This window comes from Chanodichthys erythropterus, chromosome 5, assembly GCF_024489055.1.
Source record: "Chanodichthys erythropterus isolate Z2021 chromosome 5, ASM2448905v1, whole genome shotgun sequence".
Classification (NCBI taxonomy): Eukaryota; Metazoa; Chordata; class Actinopteri; order Cypriniformes; family Xenocyprididae; genus Chanodichthys; species Chanodichthys erythropterus.
Window position 1 is genome coordinate 11,158,573 of NC_090225.1, and position 14,533 is coordinate 11,173,105.

Genomic DNA, 14,533 nt, shown 5'->3' on the forward strand with positions numbered 1-14,533 from the left:
TAATAAGTGTTTATTTAGATCTGTCAGGATGGTTTTTATGGGAAGTTGTGCACATACAGCACTCGTCTGTGCAAGTCTCGTCATATTAGAGATAAGCTTCCCCAGGCTACTTTGAAGTGTGTCTGGTAAGGGAGTTGGCGCAGGTTAGTTCACAACAAGCAGGAAAGGTTTACATGAGGCATACTAAATCTCAAACCTCCAGGCTGGGGAATTCACCTGTTTAAAAAATACCCTGAACAGGATAGTCTGCTGGCAAAAAGAGAACGCAACAGAGCTCATAATAAAACCAGAATCAACACTGGCTTGACTTTTCAGAGATGCTGAGAACTGAAGGATTTTAAATGTTGTAAAAGCGACAGCGAGATGATGTTTTTATTACTCAACAGGAGAGTAAGGTATTTCATTGAACAGATAAATTGCCATATGTAGCTCCTCCGATATCTATTGTGAAGGGTCACATCATTATGGTTTTTAAAAAAGCGCAGCGCAGAACACATGGGTCTCGAGATGCTCTTTTGAGAAGTGATGCAATAATGAAAAATTAAACAGTTGCCATGCCAACTTGCAACCTGTAAACAGAAGCTTGCAATGCTTGCCCCGCCTCTGGGTTCTTCTGATTGGTCCACTGTTTTAGAACTGACATTGATGAGCAGCGCTGCATGTAAAAGTTTAAATTCTTTTAACTGGACACTGCGTCTTAAAAAACGGCGCTCATGTGCGAAGTGCTGCAAAAGACATGAGCGTAACGATCAAAAACTAGCTTTTAGCATGTGTTTACATAAAAAACAATGGAAAAGTACCGCATTGGATGTGTTCTGTGTGAAAGGCCCTTAAGTTGCTTTTTGTTTTTCCCTACTTTCTTTTTATATATATATATATATATATATATATATATATATATATATATATATATATATATATAAATTTTGAATACATTTTGATTCAAAGGTTTTTGGTGAATCATGATTTGTTCGCGAAAATGTTCGTACTTGGATTTCATGCACAAATTTGTGCATACACATGCTTAGTGAATGAGACCCAATGTTCTTCTGCAAAATGCATGGGGTTTTGTTTTTAAAGAGGGCCAAAAGTTACCTTTAACTAAAACCATACAAAAACTTACTTGATGTTACTTGATATAAAATATATATAAAACAAAAAAACTTAAACCTATTTTATTTCAGCCAGTTGCCAAGGCAACATATATCATTTTTATTTAATTTAACGATGTACTAAAGTAACTAAAACTGAAATAGAATTAATAAAAACTATTTAGACATAAAAAAAGCTAAACAAATTATAAAATTGCACAACAAAAATCACTAAAACTTTAAAATTAAAAATAAAAATACCAACTAATTCAAAATATTAATAAAAACCTGTAACAGTATGTTAAAAATACTAAGATAACACTGGCGTTTGGCATACCTGCGTAGACCAGCTCCAACACTCCTTTACCAGTTCCCTTGGTGTTGCTCACTGTGCACAAGTACTTCCCTGCATCCTTCAGTCCAAAATTCGCTATACTCAGAGATGCATTTCCTTTAGCAAGTTCATTGTGGTTTAACTTTGTACGGTTGAAATAATCTGAGCTTTGTCGTTCGAGCTGGTCCTTCTGGTAGTAGAAGCTGTGGACCACTCGTATATCTTCTTCCCGCTGCCAGGTGATCACCAGATTGGAGATGTTAAAGTCTGGCTCGAATTCGCAGGACAGAAAAGCCGTTGCTCCCCGGACCACAAGGACAGGACTGGATGGTACTGTGACAGAAAAGGAGTCTAGCAAAGAGAAAGATTACACTGAGAGAGGATGTTTGGAGGAAGCACAACCTTGTTTATTTAATGCAATGATATTTAATGCATGTTTACTCTCACTTACCATATTGTGCACAAGAAACTGATTTCAATCTGATGTTAATGTGCTGCTAACATCAGATTGAACTCGTTTTGTTTAGTCGATTCTTACTTTTGAGAGACAACTTTATATATGGTGCACTTTCAGATTTCAAACTGTTTTCATCCACTTAGAGCTATGTCACACACTACATGAAAGGTAATTTTCAAAAATCCATAATAGGGGCACTTTAATATTTGTATTGTGTGGTAACCATTTTATAAAAGCAATAAGCTTCATGAAGCCGTGGTTTACCAGCTGGGTGTTTTAGGCAACGCCCTTAGCTGTTATAAATTCACTGTAAGCCACGGCTTCTTGGGGCTTAATTGCTTTAATATAGACCAAAACCACAATTTGTACCAGACTATAAACATGTTTTTTCCTGCTGTAAAGTTGGGCATTTTAACATGGGGCTCAATAAGATTCTTCTATTTTATACTACCCTGCAAAACTAGTAAAATAATATGTATTGCCATCATGGCAAAGACAAGAGAAATTCGTTTAGACTTGAGAAAAAGAATTGTTAATGCTCATAAAGGAGGAGAAGGATATATATACGTTTATCAAAGCGTTTTTAAGTGTCAAGAACTGCCATGAGAAGTATTATCAAGAAGTTTGAAGAAACTCACACAAGACTGGCGGAGGCAGGAAGTGAAATATTTCAAAACCTTTGGAAAGTAAACTAGCAAGAGAGGTTTCTAAATACCCCAGTATCAAGACACTGGTCAATGGTCAAGCCAAGTCTGGGATTGATGTTGCAATGCAGACAGTCACTAGAGGCCTGCAGAGAAATAGACTGCGAGGTTCCTGACCTAGAAAAAGTCCACTTCTGAAAAAGAGACATCTCCCAGCTAGACTAAAGTTTGTCAAGGAAATGTGTCCTTTCATCAGATGAGGCAAAAGATGAGAGATGTTGCCTATGTTTGGAGAAAAAAGCTCAACCCAAAGAACACCATTCCTAAAGTGAAACATGGCAGTGGGAGTATAATGTTTCAGTGCGTTTGGAACTGGGAATCTGTTCAGGGTTGAAAGAATAATGAAAAAGGAAGACCAAGAGAAGATTTTGAAATACAACCTCAGGCAGCCTGCAACAAAACTTGGTTTGGGTCGATGTTTTGTCTTCCAGCATGATAACGACCCAAAGCATACCTCACTTCTGGTGAAAAACTACCTCCAAATGAGCAAGTGAACATCCTTGACTGGCCTTCACAAAGCAGAATGAGACCAGAGTCCATACCAGAAGACTGACAAATCTGGAGGAGCTAGAGAGATTTGCTAAGGAGAAATGCAGACTCCTCAGAAGTTGTGAATCTTCTTCCCGTTGCCAGGTGATCAGATTGGAGACATTAAGAGTCTGGCTTGAATTCACAGGAAATAAAAGCTGCTGCTCCCCGGACCACGAAGACAGGACCAGATGGTACTGTGATGGAAAAACACTGGTATTCGATTCATGTTTACTCACACTTATCATACTGAGCACAACAAACTGATTTCAATCTGATGTTAATGCGCTGCTAAGCTTTCCAGTTAAAAGATCTAGAAATTCAAGATACACTTGAGAAGCAACACTGCATAAGACTTAAGAACTTGTTTTCATAGATTGCATCTTTAAAATGATGGCCAATCTCTAATACACTTAAAAACAAGTCTTAAAATCTCATGCAATGTTGCTTCTCAAGGAAATTATCTCATATTTAAGGATTTTTACACTAAGAAAAAAAAAAAAACAGTAGAAAAACAGGGAAAGGTACTGGTAAACATATTTGGAGGAGCCTGAGAGATTTGCTATAAGGAGGAATGGGCTGTGACTCCACAGGACTTCTTGTGAACTGCTACAAACTAATAATTTTGAATTTTAAATAATTATTTTATTCCAGGCAAATTGAAATTAACAAGGATTTGTTCGGAGGAAAAATATAATAAGAAATTAAAGAAAATTAATTATTAAAATTCCCTTGCTCTATTAGACATTACTTGGGAAATATTTGAAAAAGAATCAAAATTTTAGATATACTGTTGTGCCTAGAATTATTAACGAAAAATTAGCAAAAATCAGGGGGGAAAATCACACAATTAAATAAATGTTTTTCTCCAAAACACAAAATAGAAAGTGGCTGCAGAAAAAAGCTAAAGCATTGAAAATCCGCATTTCCACTATCAGGGCAATAATTAAGAAGTTCCATTCAACTAAAGATGTTACAAATCTGACTGAAAGAGGACATGTGTCTAAATCATCCTAATGTGCAGTGAGGAGGAATGTTTAAGTGGCCAAAGACTCTCCAAAGATCACAGCTGGGGAATTGCAGAGATTAGTTGAGTCTTGAGTCTCAGAAAGCCTAAAAAAATTATCAAACAGCACCTACATCCCCACAAGTTGTTCAGGAGGGTTTCAAGAAAAATCCTCTGCTCTCATCCAGAAACAGTCTCTAGCATATTCAGTTGTCAGACAAGACTGGAACTTCAAACGGGACCGGCTTCTATGGTCAGATGAAACTAAAAAAAGCAAACTAATGGGTCATGGTTGGATCTTCCATCAGGACAATGATCCAAAACAAACAAATGAATGGGCTGCTAGAACTGCCTTTTGGGAGTACAGTACACCTACACAGCTTTTGTAACGGAGTGATTGTCAGGCTGACTGGAATACCGGCCTTGAGCCACGCAAAAAAAGGAGACCGGGTGTCAAAACAAAGGTAAAAAGTTTTGTGTGAGTGGAATGAGTAGTTGTTGAATTGTTGAATCCCTACAGTCTGGTCTATTGGACCTTGTTACTTCTGCATGACTAAATAACTAGGTCAGCATTAAAACCTCTCTGAGGTGTTTCCACAAAGAATTTCCATGACTTTTGCAATTGTTTGCAATGAATTTAATTAATTTAGTCAACCATAAGTACAAAATAACTTACTAAATCCTTCTAAATCCTAGATCCTAAGGATATAAATTCCCATTACTTTTTCAGGCCTGTAAAATCACAATATAAATAAATTCCCTGGTGTTTTCCATGACCATGGGAACGCTGGCACTTTGATAAGAATGAAGGACACGGTTTCTTGAGAGGCGATAACCACTGTAGAGGCGCCTGACAGTTTTAGTCACACAATAAACCACACAAAAAAGTAACATCGGACCAAATGCAAATATATTATGTCTTCAAATCTCCTATCAGCAATAAAAATCATAAAGTGTCAAAATCTGCCACTAAGACATAAAAATAGAAAATAATTTAAAAGAAATGGAAGTAAAATCAAAACAAAAGCACACACATCACCAGCAAAAATATGCTCAAAAATGGGTGCTTGTCGTCTGACGAAGAGCCTGCGTGCTCGAAACATTAATTAAATAAGTGTTTCCTATTTTTTGGAGCTTTGGTGTGCCAACTTTTTTCCTATTTTTCAAAGAAATGGAAGTAAAAATAAAAGTAAAGCAAACTCACTTTCCTGATACAGTATTAATGGTACAAAGACAATGGTGTGCATTTATCTTGATAAATGACATCTGCTTCACTGAAAGGGATGGGACTTGAGTCATGTTAAAGTGAGAAACAACTGCCCGATGGCGATAACACCAAAGTCTCAGACAGAGCTCCAAAAACAACTTTACTGTAAAAGACCCTTAAATGGATTGCTTTGTTGAAATATAACCTACTGAACCCAAACCATAATTCTCTTTTTCAAGATTTAAATGTAACATGACAAGATTTTTCTCAGGGGCAGAGAGAATAAACGGACTTTCAAAGCAAAAACATGTTGAAGAAATGTATGGAGTCATTTCTTGAGTAGGGATGCAGAACATATTGGTGTCATTTCGGTTATTGGCCTACTGCAAAAAAATGCTTTTCTTACTTATATTTTTTTGTCTTGTTTTCAGTCCAAATATATAAAAATTCTTAAATTAAGAAGCATGTTCTAGACAAGTAAAAATTGTTCTGTCTTGTTTTCAGAAGAGAATAAATCAAAATTAAGTGAGTTTTTGCTTAAAACAAGCAAAATAATCTGCCAATGGGGTAAGCAAAATAATCTTGTATTTGGTTTGAGGGTTTGGCTTGAGAATGAAGGTCATTGGTTACACAGCACATGTGAGATTCCGGAAGAGGTTTTCTCTTGTGCGTGAACTAACCCTTTAAGCATCTTACAAGAAAAACAAATCGGATATAGCTTATTAGTCCCAAATCTGGGAAATGTTTTTTTTTTACTGTGCAAAATAAAACTATATATACACAACTATATATTGTCTGGTTTGTAACCAAGAGGGTTGGTTTAAGGCCTCATTAGAACCAAGTCCAAATATTGTTCCTTGTTTATCCAGTTTATACACAGATAAAGAGAGATCTGACAAACTACAGGAAACTTCCTTACTACTGTAGCTGTTTTCCTAACTACACACAACAACAATTATACTGTATGCTGTAGTCCAGGTCAAATCAGGACACTTTCACCATTCACATTAACATATACAAATGTGATGTGGCCATTTTGTCTTTTAACAGGCATACAAGACGTAAACTACCACATAAAGTACCCTGTTCAAAGTGATTTCTGTAAATGCCTCATAATAAATCAGTCGAGAAAACAGCATACCTGCTCAAAACTCACCTCCACGGTGTGGGAGTTTGTCTGGCAGCTGGCATTAATTTCATCTTTTTCACATATACAGCACTTTCCAAGTAGAGTTCACCACATTTTTCTGCTGATGTAGAGCATTTATTGGAAACCGCAATTTTACTCTTATTCTGTCAAGTGCTAAGGTGTTCAGACTGGCTGCTAGGGAGGTACTAGTCTTCAAAAGGGTGTTTTCACAGTGGTGCTTTTGAAGAACCATTTTTTCATTCCCTAAGGAATTTTTCAGTGAACAGTTCTTAAATGAAAATTTTTTTCTTAGTGTGAAGAACATTTTAATAAACTACAGAAGCTTTTTGAATATAAAGAACCTTCTGATTCCATGAATGTTAAAATTTCTTCACTGAATCATCAATAAAGAAGTGTATGTGCAACTGAATTATCTCTGACAGAGTACACAGCCATCCATGTGTTGTAAAAGAAAATGGGACTCATCGAACCAATCAAACTTTTTCCACTTAGAGGTCATGTTAGACTTTCTTATTGTCCGTCAAAATTTGAGTCAATTTCTGAACATTTAATCTTACCACAGATTTGTTCACACCCATACGCTCTGCAGTAATTACTGATTACAGAGCATTCCCAAAAACATTACACACAGCCTATATTTCATGGAATTTTTTCTTGTTTACCTGTCTGCCCTTTTCAAAGCCTCCTCTGTGTACTATATCCACACCAACACAGCAAATCATTGTTCAATATAAACCCTATAAATAGAGATCTAATGAACACTCCTGAAGGTTACCCGAGTTTGACATTTCATGAGTTTGCTGATGTTTTTGAGTATAAATGTACTTGACCCTCTCATAGTGATCTGTTTTAAAAAGATGTTAAATTTATGCCATCATTTACTTACACTGATGCTGTTCCAAACTTGACTTTCTTCTGCAGAACACAAAAAAAGATATACTGAAGAACGATACAACTGAAAATGACATTGGAGCTTACTGATTTCCATCGTATGGATGAAAACACTGAAACATGATTAAAATATCTCTTTTTGTGTCCTACAGAAAACATTAATACAGTTCTGGAGCATTTTTGGAGAATTTTCATTTTTGAGTGAAGTGTCCTTTAACTGACATGCATTCCATCCTGGAACAATTCCCACAACCAGCTGATAAATATCTAGCTCTTTGGCAGTTTGCTGTTACAAGAACAGGCTTTGAGTTGGACATTGGTTATCCTCATGTTTGCTCATTCCTTCGAAGGCATCTTGAGTAAAACGGCTCTACATAATGAGGCACATACATAAGACCTGGACTGGAAGTGATACAACCCATTTTACAGAATACAGAAGTTTGTTGCACTGTGCATAACCCTCACTTGCCTCTAAATAGAATATATTATACTGGTTATACTGCAGTCAATAGCATATATACACTGATGGTCTGGGTGTATGTTACTTTAAGACCCATGTTTGAGGTTTCCCCCGAGCCTTGGAGAATGACGGAGGCGAATATATGCATTCTGTTCTGGTTTGTAGTTTTCTTTAAACAAAATACGATCGTTAACAGTAACCTGTGTCATGTGGATCACTTACAATGCACAATAGGTTACACACTGTTTAAAGGAATAGTTCACCCAAAAATTAGGTCAGGTCAGAGGTCATCCTTCCACCAGAACTCGAGTCTCTCGTGAACATGTGTACGGCCGTTGCCAGAAGTCAGTGATTATTGTTTTAAATATGGATATTTTTCTAACAAAAACCCATCGCTGTGCTTCAGAAGGCATTTATTAGTCATATGGATTACATTTATGTTGGATGGGTGCGCTTTTTGGAGCTTCAAAATCTCAATGCTATCATAAAACTGGGAAGAGCCAAGACATTATTTAATATAACTCTGATTGTGTTCGGCTGAAAGAAGAAAGTCTTGTACACCTAGGATGGCTTGAGGGTGAGTAAATTATGTGATCATTTTTATTTTTGGATGAACTATTCCTTTAAGACCAGAAGCATTTATATGGTGAATTTTTCAGCCGCAGTTCACTTTTATAAAAACTGCACTGATTTCTTGCTGATTTTAGAGCTTTTTTCATGATTATATAAAACATTTTAAAAATTCACTGCTAATTCCACATTTTCCATGAACCTTGTAAACTATTTGATATTTTATAACTGTTTAAGATTGTGGTTGGTAAGATTTGTAATGTTTTTGAAAGAAGTCTCTTATGCTCACCGAGGTTGCATTACATTTATTTGATCAAAATACAGGAAAAACAGTAATATTTTTCCAATTTCAAATAACTGTTTTCTATCTGAATATCTTAAAGTTGCCCTAGAACTTTTTAAAAAAAAAGATGTAATATAAGTCTAAGGTGTCCCTGAATGTGTCTGTGAAGTTTCAGCTCAAAATACCCCATAGATTTTTTTTTTTTTTTTTTTTTTTTTTTTAACTGCCTATTTTGGGGCATAATTAGAAATGAGACGATTCAGGGTGTGTGGCCCTTTAATTTTCGTACTCCACGCCCCAAGAGCTCGCGCTTGCCTTAAACAACATAAAAAAAGTTCACACAGCTAATATAACCCTCAAAATGGATCTTTACAAAGTGTTCGTCATGCAGCATGTCTAATCGCGTAAGTACAGTGTTTATTTTGATGTTTACATTTGATTCTGAATGAGTTTGAGGCTATGCTCCGTGGCTAACAGCTAATGCTACACTGTTGGAGAGATTTATAAAGAATGAAGTTGTGTTTATGAATTATACAGACTGCAAGTGTTTAAAAATGAAAATAGCGACGGCTCTTGTCTCCGTGAATACAGTAAGAAATGATGGTAACTTTAACCACATTTAACAGTACATTAGCAACATGCTAACGAAACATTTAGAAAGACAATTTACAAATATCTCTAAAAATATCATGTTATCATGAATCATGTCAGTTATTATTGCTCCATCTGCCTTTCTTCGCTATTTTCCTTGCTTGCTTACCTAGTCTGATGATTCAGCTGTACACATCCAGACGTTAATACTGGCTGCCCTTGTGTAATGCCTCGATCATGGGCTGGCATATGCAAATATTGGGGGCGTACACCCTGACTGTTACGTAACAGTCAGTGTTATGTTGAGATTCACCTGTTCTTCGGAGGTCTTTTAAACAAATGAGATTTATATAAGAAGGAGGAAACAATGGAGTTTGAGACTCACTGTATGTCATTTCCATGTTCTGAACTCTTGTTATTCAACTATGCTGAGGTAAATTCAATTTTTGAATATAGGGCACCTTTAAATTGTAATTTATTCCTGTGATGCAAAGCTGAATTTTCAGCATCATTACTCCAGTCTTCAGTGTCACATGATCCGTCAGAAATCATTCTAATGCTGATTTGCTGCTAAAGAAACATTTCTTATTATTATTATTAATGTTGAGAACCGTTGTGCTGCATAATATTTTTGTGGAAACCGTGATACATCTTTTTCAGGATTCTTTCTCAAAGTTTTTGAAACAATAGCTGGTTTTCTTTGTTAACAGGCACGAGCATGAAAGGACAAAATGGCGAAAACACAAAAGAACCATGGGATACAAATGATGCCATCATGCTTGACTCAAACATCCAGCATATGTGGCATAAGTTGCATCTACATGAAAAATGTTAGAATGAAATGAGACTGTGGCTTAAAAGAGACAAAAGTTTAGCCTTGTGTGAAGTGCATGTAGTGTGACGAGCGGACCGTCAGTGAAAGCTTAGTCTATTCCACACAAACAGGAAGTCTCCTGTCTTGTTTTAAGGCAGTTCTGACAACATTTAGGTCAGCATTAAAACTGATCAGAAAAAAAAAACAACCTTTATCAGGATATATGTGTCTGTGCCTCCACTTATGGAATGGAACATTCCTCTTTGTATCTTTTTTTAATCGCCCACAATGATTTCTCCAAGTACAACATGCTCCTGGATCAATGTCTTTGTTGATCCTGGAACAACAATCCAATTTTAGGGACAAGATTGTCAACTTTAGCCCTAAGTTATACCTTTGGGAGATGCTTTTAACATTTCAGTGTCTTCCCCCATTAAAAAACATGAGCAGGAACAGACTGTATCTGTTTTCCATAAACACAAGTTTATTTGTCTTGCCTGTAGCCCACCCAACAAAGACACACTTCATTCTGAATGAGCAACGCATGCTAGTAAGAACACACCATATTCTACTGGATTTCCACAGCTGTGGAATCTTTCATTCAGTTCACTGCCTCTTGAGAATCTAAGCATATTCCAAAAATATCTGCCAGTTGTTTTTTCTTACTTTACAAAAATAACATTTATACTTTTAAATATTATTATCTTGTTTATATATATATTTAACAGCAAGTTGTATTCCATATATATTATTGTGTACATGACAAATAAAATCTTGGGGCCAGTTGTTCAAAAAGTTTAATCTGGATCAGAATGATCTGGATTTGGAAATCCCATGTTTTGCTATCCATGATCAGGTAATCCATCTTACTCTTGTGGTTTTTCAAAGAAAAACTGGATTGGATCACCATGATCCAGATACACACTTTTCCAGATTACCAAATCTGGATTACCAGTGCTCTACAGTGCCCCTAAAGGGACATGATGATAGAGAGAATATGGGTTTTGAATTAAATATACTATTTTTGTTGGATATTTACAGCTGTTTGGGGATTGTTTTATGGCACCAAAATCTTTTTTACATTATAGTAGGATAGTGAAAGGCTAAATATGTAGGTTAATGTCTACTTCTTTTCTTATTTAACAGTTAAACTAATCAAGAGCAAAATAAAAAAATTAAAAAAATGTGTATGTATATTACATGATATAAATGTTGTATTTTTTGACCAGTTTTAAAGTTACTACATTTTCCTCCTGGAATCCACCTTGAAATCCTATGCCCTGTTGGGATCAGGAAAATCCTGTTTTTTTTTTTTTGTTTTTTTTTTTGGATCAAAGTTATCCAAATCCTACTGAGAAGTTTTGAACAACACAAACAGAAGGTTTGATCCAGATTAAGATAGGATTGGATTCTGTGATCTAATCTGATTTCAGAATCCCTTTTTCCTTTCGAACAACCCATTTTCAAGATTTGATCCAATCCAATGGCCGAAATCCGATCAGATTACTTTTGAACAACTGGCCCTTGAATATTAAAAAAAGATCACGACATTTTCACTAAAAACCACCTGTCCCCAAGACCACATAAATACTGTCCATAACTGAATATACGTCTGACAGATTCATATAATAACTTAGTATAAATATGTATCATTAAAAGAAACTTTACTATGTCCTTAAAGAATAAAGGGTAACACTTAAACTACGTTACTCAACAGGAACAATGAACAACATATGCCTTATTAATCTTAGCTAATGTTAATGTTAGTAAATGCGCTGTGAACAAAACATGAACATTTTTATTTGCCTAACTAACATTAACAACGGCTATAAATGTCAAATATATTCCTCATAAGTTAAGTATTAGTTAATGCAGTAACTAACAAATGAGACATTGTAAAGTGTTACTAAAAGAATGTAATTCTAAAAATGAATCTCTGTTCTAAGTTTTTTCAGTGGTGTCTACTCCTTTCCATCAGTCAGATATTAATGAAATTAAACATTAGAGTCATGAATCAGACCTAATTTTCAAGGTTCTCTGTCCATATTCCACCTGCTGTCGCTGTGATCAACTGCACACAGCCTGTATCTGATGGTTAGTCCATTCTGAGTGATTCAAAAGGAAAACGTATGAAACTGCTTGAGATATTCCTTCCTTTTTAAGTCACCGCCAGAAATAAAAGCGTCTGTTAAATGATTAAATGTAAGAAAACAGCAGCAGCAAGAGGTTACTCTCGTATTTTCGCTGTTTTGTCCAAGTACTCTACAAACCTTTTTAAAACCCCAGTTTACACTTCATTAGATAGCCTAAGTACAGCGTGCTCACTTGAGAATGGGATTAAAACGCATGCAAATCGCATTTCCACAAAGAAAATTGTGAGATATAATCAAGAACGAGACATTTTTGCATTTAGGCTTAATTTGACTCTCATGGCAAAGCAAACAAAACTTCTACTGAATAAAAGCAATGTTTTGGAGTCCGTCTGTGATGTTCAGTTTTCTATATCTCCGGTATTAAACTAGTGTTTACAACATCACAGGGTCCATCACAGCAGAAACACCGAGTTACAAATCGCCGAGAAAAAAACTTTGAACCAACCTGCACAACGCAGTAAGATCCATAACAGAAGAAAACACCACAGCATATTCCTGATTGTGCTTCTTTAAGTTAAAGAATCATGTGAACAGGTCTGGTGTAATGGTGATGAATCCACTGCTAAATAAAAGGCGAAAAGAACTACGTCACGTGTCTGTGCCCCTTCATTTTTTTTTAAGCCAAATGGACTTAGCGCAGAACCACCCCGATGTGATTAGAGCGTTCAGTGCGTCACGTTATTAACTCTTAAATTCAAATCTAACGCTATTAACTATTCATTCAAATCTACGGTCGCGCTTTGGCTGGAGCTGAGGCGATAAAGAGCCGTTCCGCGTTTTCAACCATAGCCTGTTTTAGGTGGAGAAAAAAAAACATTTGTAGTTTGTAATTTTAGAATATTGTAGATATAAAATGAATAGTGCCCCAGTGTTGTCTTCTGGGGAATTTCTCAGTTTTGAAGCTAAAATATGTCACAAAGCGATTCGTGCAGATTTTTTTCGCGTGCAAGTGGTTGAGGTAATCCTGTAGCAACTTATAATGTAGGCTAATAACTGCACATAATAAAGCTTATTGTAATAAAATTTTCATAATGTACTAATTTTCTCAAAACGTAATAAAAACTTGAGCTCATAGCCTAATGTCATTTTTACATTATCTAAAAAAAAGAAGAAAAAAAAAATCTAAATCCACATTTAAAGGGATAGTTCACCCAAAAACGAAAATTCTGTCATCATTTACTCCCCCTCAAGTTATTCCAAACCTGTATAAATTTCTTTGATCTGCTGTACACAAAGGAGGAATATTTGGAAGAATGTTTGTAACCAAGCAGATCTCACCCCACCATTGACTGCTATAGTATTTTTATGGTAGTCAACATGGGGCAAAATCTGCTTGGTTACAAACATTCTTCCAAATATCTTCCTTTGTGTAAATATTCATGCAATTATTATTTACTATATTTTTATTAAACAAAGCATTGGTATTAATTTACAGTTCATTTTAAAATCTTAATCTAACATTAGGCTAGATACTACTACTTCTTCTATACATAAGGTATACAGTTCTGTACATAAGTCTTAGGCATGTCAGTCCCCCTTTTTCTGTAGTGTGTCAGTTGGAAACACCAGTTTACATTTCCAAACATTCATTTTGTCATTAATTGTAATAATCCAGTGATATATCTGAATACACAAGGAGTCTGACAACAGCCGGTGCTCCACACTGAGATCTGATCTCACCATCATCATATCCGTCTGTGATTACATGAAGAAACAGATGAAACTGAGACAGATTTTTTCGGCATTTGTGTAAAAATGCTGTAAAGCAAAGAAGCTTTCAAAAATAGATTTTATTTATCAATTAACTTCTATTTACTAAAGCCGGGTGCACACTGTGCAATTTATAATAGTCCTTTACCATTGTTGCTTGTCAGACTGTATGTTCATGATCCACATGACGCACCTTGGGATCTCAGCCGTCATTTATGTCAGACTTTACAACAGTCGAGACACGTTAAATACGGATGTGTGCATTAAAACTTAAGTCCAGAGTTTTAAATCATCAACCCATACACGTTCGGTGACTGTGAGCTGCATTACACGACAAAGACATCTATAATTTTGATCACGGCTTGTCTTGAAAAACGAGGACAATTCGACATTTGTCGTAAGAGAAGTCACACTGTGCGCCAAATCTTCTGACACTGCCAGAATTTCATCTGAGGTAAAATTTGATCACAACGGTTAATCGGCTGTCTGTAAACATGTCAAACTAGTGATCAAAGACTACAGATTTTAGCCTAGGATTATAGGAATCTTTTAGGATTCTCAAAATTTGTCTCAGACGACCAAAT

At 35.8% G+C, this 14,533-nt stretch overlaps 1 protein-coding gene across 4 annotated transcripts in view; it reads right to left on the reverse strand.

The window, feature by feature from the left end:
• The window catches only part of LOC137020451 (gastrula zinc finger protein xLCGF3.1-like), a 51,757-nt gene extending 38,909 nt beyond the window's left edge, over window positions 1-12,848 (reverse strand). For all 4 annotated transcript variants that reach the window (XM_067386049.1, XM_067386046.1, XM_067386050.1 and 1 more), the window contains exons 1-2: window positions 12,685-12,848; window positions 1,429-1,776 (exon numbers count right to left, since the gene is read on the reverse strand). In XM_067386049.1, the coding sequence (XP_067242150.1) occupies window positions 1,429-1,776; window positions 12,685-12,730 (394 nt within the window). In that variant the 5' untranslated portion in view covers window positions 12,731-12,848. The remainder of the gene's footprint in view (window positions 1-1,428; window positions 1,777-12,684) is intronic.
• Between the last annotated feature and the right edge of the window lie 1,685 nt (window positions 12,849-14,533).